Raw genomic sequence first — 22,833 nt, forward strand, 5'->3', positions numbered from 1 at the left:
CAGTAGATTGTCATTGACTGCTTGAAGGGAGCTGCACTTTCTCAGTACTGGAAAGTGCCAAGGAGAGGCTTTTGTAATAATACATTTTTCTTGGGAACTCTATATATGGTCCCATCCACCCCTACATAGTTTGGTGGGGACCCTTTGATTTCTTGACATACAAGGAATAAAGCAGGAGAAAAAGAATGAAGAATGCATATAGTCTGGGATCCTATTTAACACTGATGGGGCATAAAGCCCAGCCAGTATAATTACACAGAGCAGAGTATAAATACAACAAACAAATAAACATAGTGTGGTGCCCCAGGGAAAGTGGGACTAAGCTTGGTGGAGTCTTATGCTCCATTAACTTAAAGGGAGATTTTGACCAAGGTCTTCAACTTCATCACTCTGGGCTCAATAGGAAAGAGGAATCCATTATGCAAGTATCCCTAAACTCATTAATAGTTCAGCATCAATGCAACTGTCTTAAGAATAGTGTTGGAACACACAGATCTGCCCATTCCCTATTTACATACACCCAGGTGTCCTATACTTCATACTGTTCAACAGGAAGAAGAACTTCATAGTAATGCAGAAATTTCATTGTATACATGTCCCATTTCTGCATGCGTCTGTCTTTACAGGGAAAGAGACCCAGACAGTAAGAAGAGGCTTTTCCAAACGCCTGCTGGCATGATGGTGAGGGATTTGGCCAGTGGTTGAAGGATCACTTTCTCCAGGCACTGGCCAAGTGAAGCACTGGCTTTGTCTAGCAATCATTGACCCAATCAAGATGGTGATTGGTGGATGAAGGGAATTAGCTGGTGTCCACAGGAGCCTCAACCATTTCTCCAACCATGGCTCTTTCAGTGCTTTCTGCATTTAAATAAGGCCAGGGAGGAAATCAGATATGCTTGAATGAATATTCATCAAGAATACCTCAAAGTCCTGAGCTAGCTCTCTTCCTTTTTTTCTTTCCTCACTTGGGGAAAGAGTAGCAAAGCAACTGAACTGTGGCCTTTAAGCCATGGCTCATTTGCTAATCTTTCTCTTTTCTAGGGGTGCTGAAGCGCTATGGGATGGATGGGCCAAACTTGCAAACTAAGCATGTGGGCCACCAGTTCTTCACAAGGGTTTCCAGGTCAGGATTCCCCTTGCCCTGAAAATTCAGGAATAGCCCCTGAGATTTCAGGGTCAAAAAATGAAGCCTAGGGAGGACCTCTTGAGATGTCACAGGAGGTGAGCTCTGGTAGTGCTACAAGGGGCAGTTCCTGGTCTTCTGATATAATTAGGCATAATACATTAAGCATCAACCACTGTGGTATACTGTATGCTATTCAAATAAGTGACATCAAGCATAGCAAATGAGGTGTATGTGTGTGTATGAGTATACACACACACACACACACATTTCAAGACAGCACTTTCACCCTGGGATTCCTCCCTTTGGCACTTGGGATCAGGCCCTGAGATCTGGCCATTCTGTCACCCCTGTCCAAGGGGATACTCAGAGGTATTTCCAACCCTTCCCCTGCTATATCCTTCACAGGGGGTTGAAGGCTGAGGTATAAGAATCAGTTGTGAACCCAGAGATCACACAATACACCCTTTTCTCTCACTCCTTCATTTACTGTTCCTGTGCATTCAGGCTCAAGGCTTACATGCTCCATGTTCTGACTACTGCTTGTCATCCTCCATCTCCCTCCATCTTTCACTCCCTTCTCTGTTCTTCATAGGCTGAAAAGTTTCATAGGCTACAAGTACAGTATGTATCCCAGACCCTCATTTCATAAAGAAGGTGACTTTTGAAACCTTCTGATTTTGTGCTTTCCCCTCCTCTCTCCCAGTAAGCACTCACTGGGTATAGTAGCTCTTCCAGTAGCATAGTTGCAACATACCTCTGGTCTCAGCATGTTGTGTGAATAAGAATACTCTGCCCAACTGTTAAAGTACTGTAATAGAACACAGCTGCACTGATGCTCTTGCTACAACAAGCAAAGACAAACCGATGTGGTAATTGGGCACTTAATAGGCTTGGAGGCAAAGAAATAATCCTGAGTGTCTCTCTGAAACTACTGGCCTAGACCTTTTTTTTTAACACACATACACATACAGACAAACACACACAAAAACCTTGATGACATCATCCTCAGATAAAAGAGTGGGGAAGTTCAGGTCTCTCCCAGGGCTATCCCTGGTTATTGTTCAGAGAAAAGTCTACCCATGAGTCACTATGGGAACCTGGTCCCTTATGCTATCTTACAATAGAATGGGCTGGGCTCAACCCGCCTAACTGGTTTTGAAAACCTTTTCCATCCCTTTTGACAATCACTGGAATTGCGGGTTTCCAGCTGAATGAGGTCATCCAGTTGAATTCACAATAATAAAACAATACTTTAACATGAATCAAGAACTTTCTAGTGAATAAGTCCTCTTCAGGCATGCTAAGGGTCAAATCCAACTATTAATGACACCTAGAAAAAGCCCATTAAATCAATTGAAATTTGGTAAATCAGCAGTTCTCTAAATTCTATCAATTCAGTGGATCTCTTCTAGCTAGGACTGACAACTGGTTTTAACTTCAGTTCTTCATATGATTAGAAATATATGAAGGAGAGCAGGGTCAACCTCCCTTGTCTATTTCTTTGGCTTTCTCCAGTGTTCTAAGGACTTTGTCACATGAGGCTGTCAGATCATAATTACAGCAAGATAGCAGCATCTGTAGCCATCCCTTATCACACAATGCCATGTCTGTCCTGTGGCTGCTTCATCGTCTATCCATTCCTGGAGTGCTCCTTTTCATTGTCAAGTAAACCCCATCAATGCTTCCTAATTGCACTACTTTTCCACTATTGGTTCATGTGTGACAATTCCTCCTGTTTCAGTTCTGATATGCAGGCAGTCATGTGGTGTGTGTGGGCATGGTTATGCTCTTCTTCCTTCCTCACTCATTATTCCCAAGCAAGCTGTTGTTCTTTGTTTTTTAAAATTCATTTTCTTTTTTACTTAAGCAATTGCTGTGACTGTGCAACCAAATACACCCCCCACACGCACACAAAAGGCATGCTTTGAAAGGCATAGGACAGGGTTATGAAAGGTGCCTCAGGGTGTTAAGACAGTTTTATTCTTTCAATTAGCCCAATGTGATTCAGCCTTGTAATATTTAGCGGCCTTCTTCAAGGGCTGGTAAAAGATAAAAGAAAAAAGGGAGCAATACATAAACAACAAAATCTTACAATTCACATGTACAACCTGCTCATCCACAGCTATAAAGCTCTGTCATTAGGGATTTCATTGCGTGCATCTGATGAAGTAGACTTACGTCTACACAAGCTTATGTTGCCAAAAACTTTCTCTCAGTTGATCTCTAAGGTCCTACAAGATCCCTTTCCTTACTCAGAGGAATGAAGCAAAGACATGTTACTGTCATTGCCTGTTTGACTGGTAAGAGTCTGACCAGTGTGCCTCCACCCCCATACTGACTGATGTCTATCTGAAAGAGAAAGATGCTACTGTGACCTCCTGCTGAAGCTGCCTGCCTGAAGACTGACTTGACAAATGAACTCATGCTGATGCTCTCACCCAAATGAAAATAAAACTAGCCAGTATGCCCTCTGATAATTGCAGTTTGTGGCCTGAAAGGACAAACTGCACCCACCTTTTCCCAAGGGGAGGAGGATCTGACAAATTGCTGCTCATAACATGCTATTGCTGCCTGCTTCAGTGTTCGGGTGGGCAGTAGACAATCATTGTGACCTCATGCTGATGCTGAAGTGGCAAGACTAGCCATTGTGACCTAACACTGATGTTGCCTGCTTAAAGGAGAGAAACTGGCATTGTGACCTTATGATGATGGTGCCTGCCTGAAGGCAAGAGACTGGCTATTGTGACAACTCATATTAGTGCTGCCTACCTAAATGATGGAGAATAGGCCTTGTGAGGCTGTCTGTCAGAAGATTCAGAAACTCAGGAACTCTCTTACTGATACTACCCTCTGAAAGACAGTGAAAGTGATCCATTTTCTCTCCCTCAAAAGTCCACTACATAGTGGCCTCATGCCGATGCCACCCGCCTAAGCAAGAGAAAGAGAGGAATTGAAAAAGGTGGTCTTTCCCTGCTGCTGACCACCTAAAGAGAAATGCTGCCCTTTTGTTCCTAAACATTGCCAAGCACCTTTGTTTCCAAACACTGCCAAACATCAGAGAGGAGTCATTTGCATCCAAGGCAGATAAAGGTTTTTAAAATCGTCTTTCTTCTCTTTAATGACAGTTACCCCACTCAATCATGCCCCAGTGCTAGGCATTGCCTATTAGAACATGAGAAGACATCTTATTGAATCCCACCTGGTTTCCAGTAGAACTCTCTTTCTTTGCTATATACTGAGCTCATGTTATCGTCTGCATGGCCAAAATGCTCCCAATGATCTTAAGATGGAGAATGAAATCAGGGATGTATCGAAGGAGAAAGTGTTGTAATAGAGGATATCAAATTACCCTCAGATTGATTCAATGCATGGCCTGGTCACAGCAAAGAGGTAAAAATTCTAGATGTCTTAAAACTACTAACAGCAATCACAGAACCGTCTGGAAGAGAGGTGAAGTGCGGCTGTCAGAACCTAGTATGAGATATGAAAGTTGTTGAAGTACTCAGGAATGTTGACCACCCTGGAAATTCAAGTTATTCTGAGAAAGGGATTGTATTCTTTTGCCCTATTGAATGCTTTAAGAGTTGAAATGCACCTTAGTTTTTATTAATACCTTGGAATTCCCCCTTTTTATATCTCCCTCTATGTCTTAATTCCAAAAGACAACAGTTACCATTTTAAATAGCAATTTAAATATAATGAGGATCACTTGATGGGAGGGGTGCTAGTCAAGTGCAACAAAGTCATGTATTTGAAAACCAACGGAAGACCAGACAGTGAAATTATTAAAAATTATACATACAGTGCTCCCCTTCCCTCCACCTGTTCCCCTCCACAAATAAAGGCAGGAACATTGACGCCTCTAGATAAGGCTTGACAGCTCTGGCATAACAGAATAGAAATACCAATTTTGCTTTCTTCTTTGAGCCACTGATTGTCAGTAATGGCAAATTGTACATGTACGCACACCACCCACAAGGGAAGAATTGCAAATTAATTTGTAGTTGAACCAACTGGGTTTGAGATGAAAAGATTATTCATTAGAGGTGCCCATTCAACCAAGAACTCATGTGGCTCATATTCACACTTATTTTGTTTACTTTCTGTATCATCTTTCTGGTGAAACAGTTTATGGCCATTTATAAATGTCAAATTGAAACATCCCCAAAATATAATAATTAAAAAATCAATTCCCCATAACACTAAATACCACCATAAATTACAAAATAATCACAACATATATAAGAGACTCCACTACATAGTTTCAAAGCTTGGCAAAATAAGAATGATTTGGTCAAGCAGTAATGATGAAGATGGGAAGGAGAACAGGAACGTTTAGGAAGGTTGCAATTCCATAAATACATACTTGGAAAAAAGTCTCACTAATCTTATTTCTTGGTAAACTTGCATCCACTTGTAAGGTCTGCTCAATAGACTGAGTATTACATGCGTTTGAAGGGTTAGTGAGCAGCATGGCTGTTACTATCAATGTCTCTATACTTTTGTTGTTGTTAACCACCTTTGAGCTGATCTCTACCCATGACGACCCTCTGGATGAGACATCTGCAAGACTCCTTGTCCTCTGTTGCTCTACTTAGTTCCTGTAAATACATATCTGTGACCTCTTTAATAGAGCCCATCCATCTAGCATGCAGCCTTCCTCTCTTTCTATCTCCTTCCACCTTTACTAGCATTTTTTAAAGCAACTATTTAAACCTAATCAGGCACTCCTTTCTCAACACAAGCAGAGGCAGCCAAGGAGATGCACTCCAGGCCTGGTCTACTCTCTCCCTTTTCCATGTTGCCAGAGAAGGTCTGAAAAACTATAACCATATTTAAGTGGACATGATTTAAAATGTCCATGTGACTGGATAAGCAGACAAGCCAAGAGAAGAGACCAGATATTCTCGCTACAAAATATTCTACCTCAAAGATACTACTTATGCACTCAGGGCCTGAACAGACAGGCCAAAATAAAGCTGCTTCGGGTCACTTTGGAGGTATGCTGTTTAAATGTTGCATGCATCCTAAGAGGCCAGAAGCCACGCCAAAGCCACACTCCAGTCCTAAGGACTGGAGCACAGCTTTTGCACAGCTTCTGCCCTCCTAAGATGTGTGTGTCATTTAAACAGCATACCTCCAAAGTGATCCAAAGCAGCTTTATTTTGCCTGTCTGTTCAGGTCCTTAGACACACACCTACAGATATTAATTAGGTTGTGCTTCAGTGTTGGTGAAAAGCAATGGAGAAAATTTATTTTGTCATTTTCACATCACCAAGAATTTTCTTCCTGAGGCAGCTATAGGCCTGGCCTGGTGTAGGCAAATAGAAATTAATATTTAAACTAGGTAAGAGATCTGGTTTTCTACTGCTGTACTATTCAAAGTAGTTGTCCATGCACCAGTGTCAATCAGCAAGCTGTTGGACTGTGGCTGTCATGTCCTACCTGAAGAAGACCTCCTCAGATGAAGAAAGGGAAGAGGAGAACCAGGATGACAGGCCTAGTTCAAGCTGGAAGAATATGGCACCGATGGGGCAGAGCCTGGTATATCCCACACACCAGCTGCAAATGAGCAGGAGGAGGCAGAGGCATTTCACCCTCTCCAGCACCATAAGTTAAAGTGCAGGGAGCAAAAGGCCAGGATTCATTCTGCTCCACTTTAAATACAAGACACTGAGCTAATGAGGCCAGCTGGGCTGATTAACTTCTGGCTGTAAATTAGCTCAGCCCAGGCCATTCTGTTGTTTCAGAGCAAAACCTCCTTGTAACTCTGATTTCATTTCTGGCAATTCCCTGCTCAGTTTTTGATTCTGCTCAGGCTTTCTTTCTTTTTGCCTTTGGACCATTGTTCTGTTTATCACCTCACATATGCTTTGGGATTAGCCTGTCTTTCCCCTGCATGGGGTGAAACCGTTTTATTTGTCTCATGTAGATGAGCCTTATGTCTATCATCATTTGTAAAATCACCATTTGACAGCCACTAGTTTGAAAGCTAAAGCTTGGATTGACAATAGTGCTTAGTAGAATTTTGTACATGACTAATAAATACATTAAACATCACTTGGTTTCTCCTTAGGACATCATTACTGCTTGGAGCAAATGTGAGGTATGGAGGAGATTTTGATTGGCTGGCTGTTTCACATACTGATATTTCAACCGCCTGAAATCCCTTCCATATCCACTTTGTGCGCTTGGCAACATCCCCCACTCCAGGATTATCAGGATGCCCATGTGTCTGATATAAGGCAGGGGTGGAGAATATTTAGCACTCTACATGTTGTTAAACTGCAGCTTCCTTGAGAACTTGTTGAACATAGTCAGTGGTGAGGAATGATGGGAGCTGTAGTCCAACAACACATGGAGGGCCCTATGTTTCCCACTTCTGTTGTAAGTAAACCTTCAAATTCATGGGGAGGAGTGGACAGGTCTTTTGGCTCATACTACTATACCTGCATGGACTGAGACAGTACTCTTAGATACACCAGACACCTCATACTTGTATCATGTGGAAAAATACCAGGATGCTCAGAAGAGAAAGAGTACAGAGTGCTAAGAAATATTATTTGGATCTGACATGAAAGCACATAAATTACAAATGCAATTAAGGGAGGAAATATGGAGAGTATTAAGAAATTTTATTTGGATCGGTGATGAAAGCACATAAATTACAAGTGGAAGAAACAACATGCCACAAAATTGCATAGGATTCTTACAAAAATGTGGATTGTGCCTCTAAAAGGCTGTGAAAGAAAATTATATACATGATAAATGAGAAGTTTTCCCCCTAATTTAAAGTATATCACTATTTCCAATCAGATATCACATGCATTGTTTATACCAATGTACAAGAGCAAGTTTAGTTTTCAAAGGAAGGCAAGTCACATCCTTTTAGTTCTGTTACAGCCATGTTAGGTTGAAATGTTTGGTGTTCATGAGCTAAAATTCATCTTAAGCTAATAAAAGGAAATGGTCTTCAGCAGTATGAAGATATCTGAAGTGTACAATGGAATTCAATGAAATACAATGTTGCTCTATTCTCGAGTGCAGAAATGTCCACGGTATATTACTTCCACACGTTCCACACGCAACAAGGCAAATACATAAAAGGCACAAGACTCTCACATCATAGACTCCTTTTTTTCATTACCTCACTTTATTTCAAGTAATATTAATGGTAAATGATAATATCACTGTAAGTTTGAACAAGGCAAGATATACAATATTACACACTAAACTACAACTGCAAAAAGGGGCACTGTACAGATATTAAAAAAGTAAGTACAGTCAATGATCAAATACAAATGTACTGAAAACCAACTACAGCTGATAATATACTCTGTCAAACCATTAACTTCTATTTCATAAATTAAAAAGCTCCTCTGAATTTTTCCTAACCTATTTGTAGCTGCACTATACAAGCACACATCAGAGAAATAGTCTCATGATTTTTGTGAATACTGCTATTATTGTATCCTGCCTAACTTAAAACAAATGTATTTAACCTTTATCTTATAAAATGCAGCATTAAACATTGACCCTTCCATGTTTTTTATTTAATGATTAATAATATTGATCTTCAAAGTGCAAAAAGTAGAATAAATGTCAGGAGCCATACTCTTAAAATCAAAATGAAAGTCTTAGTTACATCCTTTAAATTACTCCACACATTGTAAGCAGAGTGCATATCTGTTATGTACTCTTCAAACATTGTGCAACTTTTCTTCATGCGTGCTGTAAATTAAGAACAACAAAAAAGTACTGCTCAGCCAAAGCTTTAATTTTCTTATGTACACTTATCACTAAACTTGAAACTTGAAGTTTGATCTCTATTTATTGCTTACATTTAAATAAAATAAATTATTTTGCTGAACTCCTGAGGGAAAGCAAACTACATATATGCTATTACGTATTAAAGTATTTACTCAGAGAAAATTTTAGTGTTTCAGTGTTATCCACCACATAGTTCTATTGAGATCAGAGGGCCTATATCCTTCCTAAGGCTAACCATATAAATAAATTTCAGGATTAGAACTGAAATCCTCACCCTCCACGTCCTTCTGTTTAAGTATTTCCTTCTACTTTTCTCAAATATTCCAGCTCAGAAATGTCGTTTTATATACATTTTGGAGATGACATTTCCCACTAGCATACCACAATAAGAAAAATAATAAAAACAACTATGGAAGAGATGTCTTTGTGTCAATAATATACTTAATATTTAAAAAAATAATTAGAGCACACCATGTACCCAGAAATGATAACTGAAAACAATGTGCTTAAAAACCACAAATGCATCTTTCAATATATTTTTTTTACCATATTAAGGTTAAAGATTAAAAATTGATTTGTAGTTACCCTAATTGTTGTCTCTGACCCAGAAGTATTAGTCCATATCCCTGAATCTTTCAATTTCACCACAAGGCCTAGTAAGGATGTGCATGCTCTGTTTCTATAGGTGAGTTTATTCATTTGTGTATCTGTATATATCTATGTGAAATATGGATGTATATCCTCATAAATTTCATTGAAATACCATTTTTCTTCTTGCTGAAAGAATGACAGTTTTAGAAGACTATTTGCAAAAAACATTAATGCATTTTTGACAAGTTTCCTTTAGAGAAAATGGTATTTTCTTTGCATGACATGCTTTCTTTGTTCAGAAAATGCTGGGTTGTTTTGTTTTTGGTTTTTTTTGTTTTTTGTACAGGAAACTTGTTTTATTTCTGTATTTTGCACAGAAATGTTATATGCTGCACAAAAAGTGCCATTTTCTGTGCAACACACACACATTTTTCACACAGATGAAGTCCTGAGCTGCAAAAATTCTCACCTCCCTAGGATTGTCCTTGTCAGGATTTTCCCATTTGAAAATGGGACTTGAGAACCCCATTCTTCTATCAGTTTTCAAATAGTCTTTCCATCCCTAATATGAACTCACATGACACATAAAACATACATAAAACCGTTGTATACTCCTTGAAGACCTTTCAGTTTGGGAACTTAGGCTCATTACCACAGTTTCAGTAGAACATCTCAAAGCAGAATCATTCTCTGTCTGGTACATTGTCAACAAAGCAAGTTGCTAGTGCTTGCAAAGCAAACAAAAATAAAGAACCATGTTTTTAAAAAATCAGTGCAATTATTAAGATGGTAAGCTTCCAGAGTGCAGGTAAGAGGAAACATCAAGTTAAGGATGTTATGATAGTTGTGTGTGGAGTAATTATTTATTTTCCCCATTGCTGCTTCACAGGAAGGTCTGTTGTGCACTTGCATCTGCACAACACACTCTGGTCCCCAGAGAAAGCTCCAGACTGCACCCAAATGGAAAACCACCCTTGTAAAAGTGGCCACAGAAAGGGTTGCACTGGCCAATTAATATATTTCCTTATGTTAATAAAACAAAGAAGGGCTACAAACAACATATAATTTCCTCACCAACCACTCATTTTAGACATGTGCACCACCCCAACAGAGGTCTTCCATATGTGATGCTGTCCAATTGTCATTCACAAAGAAGAAGAATGTCCAGGGAGTAAGGTGGTGACATTCTCTGCCACAGTAATTTAGGAATGTGGTCTTGTGGGAGTGGTTAGAGAGGTGTATCAAATACTTTTCCTGGATTCTCCTCCAGCTCCTCATTTTGTAGTGGTTTATGGTTCACTTTTCCACCATCAGATGTGAGGGAAGAGGTGGTAGAGCTGTGGTCTCCATCTTCACTAATTTTGCCTTTCATTGCATCTTGAACAAATTCCAGAATTTCCAGTGGGAGTCTTTTGAATTTGTCTTGGTATTCTTGATCAAGTTCAGCCTGTAACTAGAAAAAGCACCAACACCATTATAAACAATACAAACAGCAATGAATGACCATGTTTTTTTTTTAAGTAAAGGAGAAAATGACAACCAATCTCTACTAGTGGTTGGGAAAAGCAGAACTTATCTTTTGACTAAGGCCTCATACAGAGGGGCAAAGTGCAGTGCTGGAGTCAATTTAAGGGCTCTGCAGGGCTGGGCGTCTATACATGCCCAGTCCTAATAGCAGTGTCCATGTGCCATCTTGCCATGGTCCCGCCCACATGGGATGAGCAAGCGATGATGCATGGGCGTCTGCGTGCCCAAACAGCGCTTGCCGGAAGCAGCGGCATCAGGGTGCACGAGCGCCATTATGGCACTCCTAAAAAGAAGCTGCTCTAGGTGGCTTCTTTTTAGGGAGCATGCTGGTGCCGCACAATGCGGTTGGCATAGCATCAACGAGGGGTAAAGATGGGTGGCATGGACTTGTTAAGGGTGAACTTTGAGGTTGGGGCAAATGTAACCCTGATTACACTGGACTCTTGAGCATTTGGGGCTATTATTAAATATTTCTCACAGAAACAACTGGGGAAGGGAAAATGGAAATCTCAACTTCCTTGGGATTCCTACAAGACCACTTCACTGACAATATGTGATGACACAGTGTCACCCAAACAGACATCAGAGGGAAAATAAATGTTGGTGGCTGAAGAAAGGAGAGAGTCATATTCAACATGGCCAGTAGAAATCCTGTCTATCACTACCATCACTATGAAATAGGTGGGTGCAGCAGGAAAAAGAGACGTGGATTTCTTAGATTGTACGCCATAGGCAGGTTGACTCTTTTATATTTGTTGTTTTTATGTACAGAGCTGTGCAAATCTACAGCACTATATAAATAATAATAATAATAATAATTTAGCACTATTCCAAGCAACTCAGTGTTGGGCCAAATATGCACAGCTTCCAAGTTTTAAATAACAACTCTTGCTATTTAATACCTTCAGTCATGAGAACAGTATTGATAAATCAAAAGAAAAGACAGAGAGCTGGGGCAATTAATACTCGCAGGTTCTACACACTTGCACAACTTCTTCAATACACTGAAAAATGTAACTCTGGTGCTTTAAAGTCCCTAATGACGTTACTGAAGTAGCACAAAAGGTCAGAAAAGTGCACTTTATGCAGTTGGCTACAACTCAAATGCATGTGCTCTTAACATTCTTCTTAACAACTTCCTTGAAACTTTTTATTTACCAGATTTACAGTGACTGCTTGCATAGTCTTCTGAATACACGACATCTGTGTTTGATACAATCTCCATATTTGATCTTTAGAATTTTATTGTTTGGTAGCTGACGTGCAGATTGTTTATTTAGATGTTCTGCAGTTCTATATGCTACAGTAGTTCTCATGCTTTCTACTTCAAAATTGGGAACGGCTTCCTTGTAGTTTCCTATATGTAGGAGCCCCTGTCTGTTGCACAGTATTCTGGGACAAGTTAGTAGATGCAAACTGTTCACCAGGAATAATGCTGGACCTTTACATTGCTTACAGTAAACACAGATTAGGCCTTAGAAGACATTCATCATTCTCCTCTGGCTTCTCACTGCAGAAGAAGACCAGTGAAAGTAAGATAAATGAGCTTCAGGAAATGCTTGCCTTCTGGTATCAAATTTTGTAAAGAGTCTGTTTTGCTTTCAAAGGAAGATGACTTATGGAGAGGTGTCATCTCCCACAGATTTAATTTTTATGGATACAGCCTGAGAGATAAAGTAAGCAATTCAGTGAATTGCCATATACATAATAAAAATAAAAATACAGACTGCTGTAAGTGGAGTCGTGGAATGGAAATATATACTGCGATACTTTTATAAAAATTTAAAAATATATTCAATATTCCCTAAATTTCTAAAAAGCTAACAATTAGCCAGGATATATGAGAAACAAACAACATCCAGAAATTTTGCTGTTTGTTCAATAATGAAATCAAGATGGACAATAAAACTTTATTGGAATGGCTTGGAAAACTTTTTACATTTCTAAAATGTACAATTTAAAAAACAAACAATGAAAACATACAAGACCTTATACTATTGATAGAAAATTACAGAGGCAACACCTAGTTTGACACAGAATATCCCCCCAGAATTTGTGAAGGTAAACAGTTGACGTGAGCCAAATAAATAATGCTTCTTTCTGAGAAAGTAGACCCAGTGCAAATGGATGGGGATTGACCTGTCAATATATGTGTGTTTGCCTTCCACAAGCAGTTTTCCCAGCTTGAGATCTTATTTATCACATATGGAAAGGATTTTTATCCTGGTTTATGGATTAAAAGATAGAACAACAAACATGTCACCATCCTTCTCCCCACCATCTGGAAGGGGCACTGAGATCCATGTCAAAAGGTCTGATCCACCTAGCCTGGTATTGTCTTACTCTGAGCGGTTGTGATTCTTCAGAGTTCCATGCAAGAGTCTTTACCAATTCTGGGGATGCCAGCTATTGAACCTGCTCAAGCATTCTCATAGAGACTATATTGTTTAGGAATGTAAATCTACGCTTCATTAATTCCCACATGTTCTATTCTATTATTTCCCCCTCTCCACTGGGGTGAAATTATAAGATTTTTTTATCATTTATTTTGTGTTTGTGTAAAAATTTATTTGTGCAAAAAACTGCACAAAAGCAACACAATTTCCATGAAATATCTTGCCTGCTAAGCAAAAATGTTGCTGAGAGTGGTATTCTGAACAAAATTATTTTTGGGGGAAAAAAGAAATAAAATTTGGAAAAGTCTGTAACATTCAGTTGACTATTTTCTCAATTAACTGTATCTATGTGGTTATGCACCCTTTCACATTGAAGATATGAACATTTGCAAGTATTCTTTATATCCTTACTATGTCTGCTTAACAGTTTTGGCAAATCTACATTAGGCTAGTAATATAATCACAGAAATGAGGCTCACATTTCAGAAATGACAAGTTAGTTAAATTATCCCACTGGGGCCATCCATACATTACAAAGGTAACTGGTCCATTGCTCACCACTGACACTGTCTGCAAAATGAAAACTCATAATGAAAAACAAGGACATATCAACTCCTCTCTCCATCATCACTACTATCTAATCCATCTAGGTCCTGCCACTAGAAACAAGATGTAGGCCTCTACCCCCGCGGACAGTCTCTCTACTTGACACAACATGGTTGGATCCCAGAGGCTTTACCCGCCAAAGCACAGCACACAGTTCTCATCAAGAAAACTAATGAAACAAAAAATCTGTTCAATATTTTTTCAGATAGACAGTGGTGAAAACGACCACAGTAATGTGTAACATACAAGTATGGAAGCTTCTTCCAATATTGTGGCATCCTCAAGGGGCCAAGCTGGTTATTGTAGTGCCCCCTATTAAACCTCTCCTCCTTGTGTGTGAAGGTTGGTGGGGCCATTATTACATCCAATTGTTCTTCTGGGGATGATACTACATATTACACTCAAGCTTGATGTACCTTCAAGTACATAAAAGATGATATACTTCAAAGTGACAAAAACCACATCACTTTCTCAGGACTACTCCAAAAGTTACTTTTCTGACACAGAGGTTAATCTATGCTGCACATGGACTGGGTTCCACATTTAGCCATTTGTTTAGTACACTGGTTGCAAATGTGTAAGTCTGAACAATACATGCCCTCAAATCCTCTTTCAGAATAAACAAAATGTAAAGTGGCCAGAAAGACAGGATGTCAGCTGCCACCAGATCATACAAGTGGGCTCTGGTACATTCGAGGTATGGGAAAAAAAGGAGGCCAAAATGTAACTGAAGTAATTTGTTCTTCTTTGCCCTCTTATGGGAGAGATTAAAACCATAAGATAACTTGTAGCATCATAGAACTGGAATCACCACTGAATGCAGGAACTCCAGCTAGAGCAACCCTATTTGGTATCTGTCCACCCTCTTTTTGAAGCTGTCCAGAGAAAGCGACCCCACCACCTTTCTAGGTAATCAGTTCTACTGATGAACTGTTCTTACCATCAAGGCATTCTTTCTAACAGCCATTTGAAATTTACCCTCTTGTAACTTAAAATAATTAGATATGGTCCTTCCTATCAACCATCACCCTCTACTTGGTGACAGCCCATTAGGTATTTAAAGTTCATTATGACTTCAACTGGATTGGACTACAGATTTGTCTAGGTGAGCATTCTGTTTCCACAGTGGCCAATGTTTTCACAATGGCTTCCAGTATATAAGGCATGTGAGGATTAACAAATGTGACAATCTGTAAATATGCCAGCTATGAGAACACAACCAAAGTTAAACAGTAATAAGAATAGCTAAGCCAGGACAAATATAGGAGATAACAAAAACCCTTTCATTATTTGACATTAACATGTGCATCTAAGATGTATTCTTATCCAGTCCAGAAATAACACATTGGCTGTGAAACAATCCTAACTCATGATCTATGAAGGCCTTGTGACTATATCCTGTTCAACAGTTAACTTCTATGCCAAGATTGCCCCACATACTTTTGTATTTGCAAGTCCCAAAATTAAGAAATGAAGGATCTAATGTGCTAGAGAGCAGGGAGGTTTCCATAGATTTCCATGCCTGAGTAGGAATTCAAACCATAGTACTTGTCCAACACCCAAACTACTATGAGCTGGTATATGCACTTCAGGTGAAATAGTTCTGATTGTTTTTCACAAACTCAGTCTATGTAAAGGTTTGATGCAAAAAAAAAAAATGAGACTATGTATTTAGGGGTTCTTTTATTATATGCTCTTCAGTTCATCTAATAATAAGAATAAGGATGATATTAAACATTGGATGTAACAAGTGAAAATTAATGTCACTCAAAGATGTTCAATATATAAAATGAATAAGATGTCCATTTGCTTGATTTCTAGATCAGATAGAGATAACATTGTCAAAGCCTTTCTGAAGCTTTTCGTCCCCACAACCTGGATTACTTAATTTGAAATGGAAACAGAATGCTCCCATTTGCAATCCACAGAAGATGAATAAGCTACATTGTAGCTCTCTGAAACCAAAAAAGGAACAGAAGTCAAGGATCAAGTGACTTATGACACCAACTCTAATAGGAAACAGGCATGTTTTTTTTACTTTAGCACAAGGGAACAGAAAACCTTCTGTGTAACTAATGAAGAGGCAAAGCATCATTATCTCAAGGGTCTTTTTTTTCTAGACATGAAGACAGTGATTACTTAAAACCAGCATAAAATAACGTGAAGAGGGCAGAGGGTGCTCATGTAACAGAAGAGAAAACAAAGTTGATGAAATATCACTTCTTATTAGAACTAAGTTGATTTCAAAATGCACCAAGCAACCTCTTGGGTTTAGAGATGCAAAAAAAGCTTGCAGAAATCATAATCCTTGCACCAAAGAAGAAGAGAGTATTAGAATTCACTTGATTTCTTCTGAAATGCTAGCATGATCGATGGAAGAACTCCTGGATCCCCTTCCTCCCTCTCCATCTGTCTTCAAACTTGATCTCTTTTGGCCTGCCAAGATCCTCTCCTTCATGCAAAGTTCCCCCATCTTTTCTTTTAAGCCCCATGATTGAGTATCGCATGAGGTTATGAGAGAAGGAAACAAGAAAGGTAAAAAGACTCTCCCAATTTATTTTGCATTACAGCCAGCCTGGTGTAGTGGTTTGAGCACTGGGTTATGACTCTGGAGACCAGAGTTCAAATCCTTGCTCAGTCATGGAAAGCCACTGGTTGACTTTGGGAAAGTCACATTCTCTCAGCCTCAAAGGAAGACAAGGAGAAATCCTCTCTGCACAAATCATACCAAGGGAAAAGCTCATGATACGGTTGAATGTTCTCACTAAAATGTGACAACAAATCTTGCTAAGAGAACCTTCGATAGGTTTGCCTTAGGGTTGCCATAACAAAATGACATGAAGGCACACAACAATGACAGCAGCAGCAAGAACAACAACAATATATCTGCAAGGAAGCAGAAGGATTGCCTATGCAAGTGGATAAATATTCATTGCCTCACCAAGGACTTCAAGGTCAGATATTCTTTCGCAGGGTGAAATCACAGCTTGGAAAAGTTACTTTTTTCAGAACTTCTAGAATCCCCCAGTCAGCATAGCCAGTGGCTCTAGTATCTCATGTATTTTACCCAATGTTTCCATAGTTTTGCATTGTTGCTAAGGATCCCCATGTTCCACTCCCTCTCAGGTAACATGCATTAGTTAGTGCTGACTATGAAAAAAATTGCTTTTTAAAGATGCCAACTCCCCAAATTCCATATTTGCTGACTATGGGATTCTTGGAGTTGTTAAAACATTACATTCCAAGTAGGGAACAAATGTTACATTTCAATGGGGGGAGGGGGAAGAGGGGAGTGAAAAATTATTTTAACTCCACAGAGATAGATCATTAGTCCCAGGATCCACAAACAAACACAAGAGGAAGTTAAGCTGGCACATTGCTGCTTAAAGGATAGAGCACCATTTTAAAAAAGCATTCCTGAATAATTATGGGAAGCCTGGGAGTGACAGTGAAAGACTTGAGACATCTAAGGTTTGTGCTATGCCATGCTAGTGGCACATCCTTTCCATTGATAAAGAAAGAACATGGCATCTGTTTATAGTGGTCACTTTCACATGACAGATACTAAATGCCTACATCATACTCCATCAGCACTCTCCCAGTATATAACAAAAAGGAATATATCAACAGTCATCCAGAGTGACTATAAATTGCAATATCCTTGTAGGCTCTGTTAAACAAGGCATGAGTGGTAAAGCAGAATCAATGGTGACCACAGTGGAAAATCTGTATCAAAAAACTTTTGCTATTTCTCACCATCTGTCTACTCACAAATTGTCTCTCGTTTTAGATGCCTTTTTTTGTTGTTGTTGCTGCAAGGAATTGGATAAATTGTAGACTAGCAGATAAAAGATTGAGACTGAACAATTTAGGTTCCCATATGCATACAATTCTTTGATGAGTTCCCTCACACATTACTATACTGGCCAAATTTTGGGGTGGTGCAGAGGAAGAAATCCCTCTTTCTATGCTATCTGAGCCCTAGTGCAAACTGCAGGTTTGTGGCGGCCTGGGACCAATTCTAGGAATCTGGAGCATGCAGCATCCACACGCTCCGGAACTCTAGCATGTATGGGCAGCACCATATTTATGCAGCGCCATCCATACGGTGTAGACATCCATGACGCAAGCGTGGCACAGCATCCACACCTCCAGGCACCATGCTTCTGTCATGGACGCATCACAGTGTGTCAATGGCACACTGATTATGCCAAGAACCCGGTTTTTCCAGGTTCTTTTTAGTCTGGAGGGACGGTGCACAGTTTGGCTGTTGTGGCGTCCCATCTAGCCCATCCTTTTGGGGCAGTCTGGAGAGCCCCTGAGTTAATGAAGTTGTACAAGATGTAAAGACTAACTAAGGCCTGGTACAAACCTCCACAAAAGGGCAGGCTGGCGGTGGCCTGTTTGCCTGCGGAGGGATGCCGCAGGAGCCAAACTGCCTGGTGTCCCTCCGCACCAAAAAGACCCAGAAAAACCTGGGTTCTTTTTAGGATGGCATGCACATGTCACAAGTGCGCCATTGGCACACTCATGATGTAAGCAACGCATAGTGACATCTATATGCTGTGTGTGGCTAACATCAAGATGGTGGCCCCTGTGTAGACAGGAGGCCGCCATTAGGCCATCGCCATGATGTGCTGCCACAGTTACATGCAATTGCCACGCGCTCTGGAACCCTAGTATCTGCGCCAGCACAACACTTTTGGTCTGTCTGTCCCGGGCCTAAAGCATCACAAATAATCCCCATGTTCTGCCTATGCATTCATCAGTCTTGGCTTGGAAGGGCAGTAGGAAATGATGGTATATCCATGAAGAATTATGCTAGGTAGCACATGAAGTGAGGAAAAGATGCCTTATCTCATCATTTTAGGGTGAGGTGCTCTCTCTGTTCCTTAGTCCACAAGATGTCATCACTAGGCAGCTGCACAAACATATACACAGCTAAGATGATATGTTTATACATGCTGAAACTGCACTCTTGACTCATATGATAATCCTGACTGTGATTTTTAACTATTTTTAAAGAAAACATAAAACAATTAAACAGATAGTTCCAGAGCAGAAATTTTCAAAATCTTTTCCCCAAGTGTAGCCAAACTGCTCCCCCGCCCCACCCGCCCAAGAAAGGCACAAAGAGAGATACAAGAACATTTCTGATTTTAGCTGCCATGCTAGCTGTCATGAGTACTTGATATCTTCATTAAAAGTAGATAAGAGGCATGATGTACACCATCAAAATAGCAAGTACTGTACTGGGTTACACATAAAAGGAGGGAAGATCCCACATGAAACAACTGATTAATCTTAAATCTCCTTTCCTGGATCTTTCTTTTGATCAAAAATTTGCTTTCAAAATAGAAGGTTCCTGCTCTTTTCTTTGGATAAAAGAACTTTTTAAAAAAGAGGTAGTTTTTGCCCAACATAGGTAGACCTGTGTCAAATTCTCAATTCCCCTTTCATAAATTACAGTTTTGGTGTGTGCCATGATGGTACAACTGTGTGAATTTTCTAAGGAATTGATTATTGCTCGAGGTTAGGTCTGCACCACAATACTATCGCCACACAACGACAAATTCTGCAGGGGTCTTTTTTTTTTGGTTTTGCCCCCAAATAATGCAAGCCATTTTGCCATGCCCATTTAAACATACCCCCCCCCCCCCAGTGCTTTTTAAGATACGATCAAGCTTTTTATTTTCAAATCAGGAAGTGATCAGAAGCCCTGCTGTGGTCATTTTCTTTTTTGAAAAAAAAAAAAGACATTTTAAAAAGTGTGTGTGTAGGGGGGGGGCACACCTTAAAATGTGATGAATCGTGTATAGCACCCACCAGAAACGGGGTAGGGTATTATTGTCCATATCAGAGCAAATCTCCCACTAATTTTTGGATAGTGGGGGGAGGCATGGAGATCCTTGGGGTGGAAACCAGTAAAATGGCTCTGTGGGTTGCAGAGTGCCCTACCTCCACTCTGCATCACTGGGTACTGATGGCTAGAGTAGGGACACACACAATGACATATCACCTGGATGCACAGGGACAGATGTTTCTCTAGGAGAGTGGAATAGTTTCAACTATTTTTGACTGGCTTCCTCTGTTTCCTGTAACATTACAGGCCAGGCTGGGCAAGATGATATGGCACAGCCACAACCAGGAACTTCAAATTTGTTTTACTTTTCATTTCCAAGCAGTCACATAGGCCTACTCATTTATTCAGAGAAACGTTACTGGGGTAAGAGGTGTTTTCCTAGACAAATCCTTCCATTGAAATCCCTCCCTGGAAGATGCTATTCAGTTGTGGGAAAAATAAGGCAGGCATCACCCGTGACATCTGTCACATTAAGTTGGGCCTGTTTGTTTGCCATTGCACTTCTATTTTTCTTCAAATGAAGTCAGGTGAGGAACGACATTAAGAAAGCTCATACACATGCTGTTTTGGTCAAGGACTACTCATGACACACTATAAGCACACATTATTCTCTTTCTTGTCATTTTTGTCAAGGTAGCATTCTACATCAAAGCCCACAAATACTTGGCATGATAAATTAAACAACTACCCTTAAAGACTGCCCTTAAATTGTCACTCACCCTGCCTCCCAGTAAGGTCAATGACTATCTCTTTGTGTGTGTGTACACACACACACACACACACACACACATTAAAACAAAAACTGAATAAATCTTTCTTGTCTACTTTGCTTCTCACATTAATTTTATTAAATATACATTTTAAGTACAGATTATTTCTAGATTGCTAGACTGCAGCAATTAATTGATAGCCTAAAGACTTATGAATTCAAAGCAGACACTGTGAAGGAAATGTTTAAAAGACCCATAGAAAGGTTAAATAATTATTTTCACTTACTCATTCGCGGTATCTCAACTTTGTTATTGTTGGCATAAACTTCTTGAGTAATATAATCCATAGAACTCTAGCTCTATTTTACATTTGCAGGCCTTTTTTATTTTGTTTGTGATGCTTAGCGAAGGTGCACAACTGGACAGAGAGTAGAACTGCCCTAAAGAGGTGGCAGACCCAGGCAGGTCTAATTTGTATAGTTACAAAGGGGATAGATGGCAACATTTTCCAACTCTCATATTCTGTAATGACTGGCCATGTTGGTTAGGTCTGATTAATTGTTTTTGAGTGTTTCCAATTCATGGCGATCCTAAGGTGCACCTATCATGCAGGTTTCTTGGCAACAGTTGTTCAGAGGAGGTTTTCCATTTCCTTAGTGAAATTCTATGGCAAGCATTCACCAAGAAAGGCTGATCTACTGTAAGCAGTGGATCAAAAGGCCTCTGAGCACATATTGCAAGCATAGATACAATATAATGGCCTGTTACAGACTGCCAAAATAAAGCTGCTTCGGGTCTCTTTGGAGGTATGCTATTTAAATGATGCATGGGTCCTAAGAGTCCAGAGGTCACGCCAAAGCCACACTCCATTCCTAAGTACCGGAGTGCAGCTTTGGTGCACCTTCCGGATTCTTAGGGTGCATGCATCATTTAAACAGCATACCTCCAAAGAGACCCAAAGCAGCTTTATTTTGGCAGTCTGTAACAGGCCAATGTAAGCTATGAATATCTGGGCAGAACTGTGATAAAGTCTCACTGTTGTGCAATATCAAAAATGGGGAAAGACAACAGTCTACACATCCACTGCACATCAGATACCGCATCATCTGCACATGGTGAGATTGTGTACACAGGCCTGGTGCCCCACCATTAATGCAATCCAACCTTTTTCAGATGTTTGAACATTTAGACATTGCTCCAGTCTGCCACAGATCTCCTGTGTTTTTGGGACACATCATTAGCACAAAATGGCTCCTCAGTCTGAGAGCAATCTCCTATTGCACTGAGGCACAAAAACATGATAGGACAAGTCACAATATGACTCTTTCCCCAGAGTTAGGAACTGTCTCCTGTACTATGGAGATTTTTGTTGTACATCCCCCTCCACCACCACCTTCCCACCTTCCTTCTCAAAGAAATTACATCTAACTCCCTCTGTCCTGGCCTTAGCCTGCTCTTGCAGTGGACTTCAGGCTCTGGGGTAGAATCTAGCTTTCCTCTAGACTCAACCCATGTTTTTTCAGATAGCTATGCCTCTTGCTCCATGTTTCCATTAATTTGCTGATTTCCCAGCACTTTGTTTGGGTCCCTCCATAATTCTAAATTAATGAGATGGCCCTCCAAAGGTTTCATTATTGAGATGAACTTTAAACTAAAATATGCTGGAATTTTTGGTCACAGATTCTATTTTTAACCCTGTACACAACTGGACTGATGCTCCCAAAAATGTCTCTGAAATGGAATTCAGCCCGCCAGCTGGAAAAAACTTCTTGTTCTTGCTTGGTATTAGTGCAGAATGTGCATCGTCATGTTTGTTAATACAGGAGAGCAGCAGAGGGTTTAAAGGGAGAGCTAACCATCTCACACCTCCATTTACTGAATAACATAGTCATCAGAACACAAGCACAGGATCTGGTTGCTCCACTTTGCTGTAAGATGCAGCCATGAGCCACATGCTATATCACTGAGTCCTGTTCCATTGCATACACAGTCTTGAAATATAATTTAGCCATTATAATGATTGGATAATAAACCATCATGGGAATTTTTTGGATGATTCCAATAATTACAAAACTGAAAAGTTTTTTTTAAAGGGCATTTCTCTTTCCAAAAGAAACATTACATGCACATAATGTAAACTAATGAACCAAAATCTTCTTAATCCCTCTAGGGACTTTATCCTGATTTGCCATAATAGAAGGTAATGAATGGCAATGTACAGTCTCAGTAGTTTTAATCAGCCTA

The 22,833-nt window shown here is 39.9% G+C and overlaps 1 protein-coding gene across 2 annotated transcripts in view; it reads right to left on the bottom strand.

Annotated features, from left to right (window-relative positions):
- Window positions 1-7,749: 7,749 nt before the first annotated feature.
- The window catches only part of PLCB1 (phospholipase C beta 1), a 581,938-nt gene continuing 566,854 nt past the window's right edge, over window positions 7,750-22,833 (bottom strand). The window contains exon 32 of one of the 2 annotated variants that reach the window (XM_089519303.1): window positions 7,750-10,940. In XM_089519303.1, coding sequence (XP_089375429.1) covers window positions 10,716-10,940 — 225 coding nt within the window. In that variant the 3' untranslated portion in view covers window positions 7,750-10,715. The remainder of the gene's footprint in view (window positions 10,941-22,833) is intronic. The other variant, XM_089519304.1, reaches the window with a different exon arrangement.

This window comes from Sceloporus occidentalis, unplaced genomic scaffold, assembly GCF_023333645.1.
Source record: "Sceloporus occidentalis isolate IW3139 unplaced genomic scaffold, rSceOcc1.0.p SCAF_4, whole genome shotgun sequence".
NCBI lineage: Eukaryota > Metazoa > Chordata > Lepidosauria > Squamata > Phrynosomatidae > Sceloporus > Sceloporus occidentalis.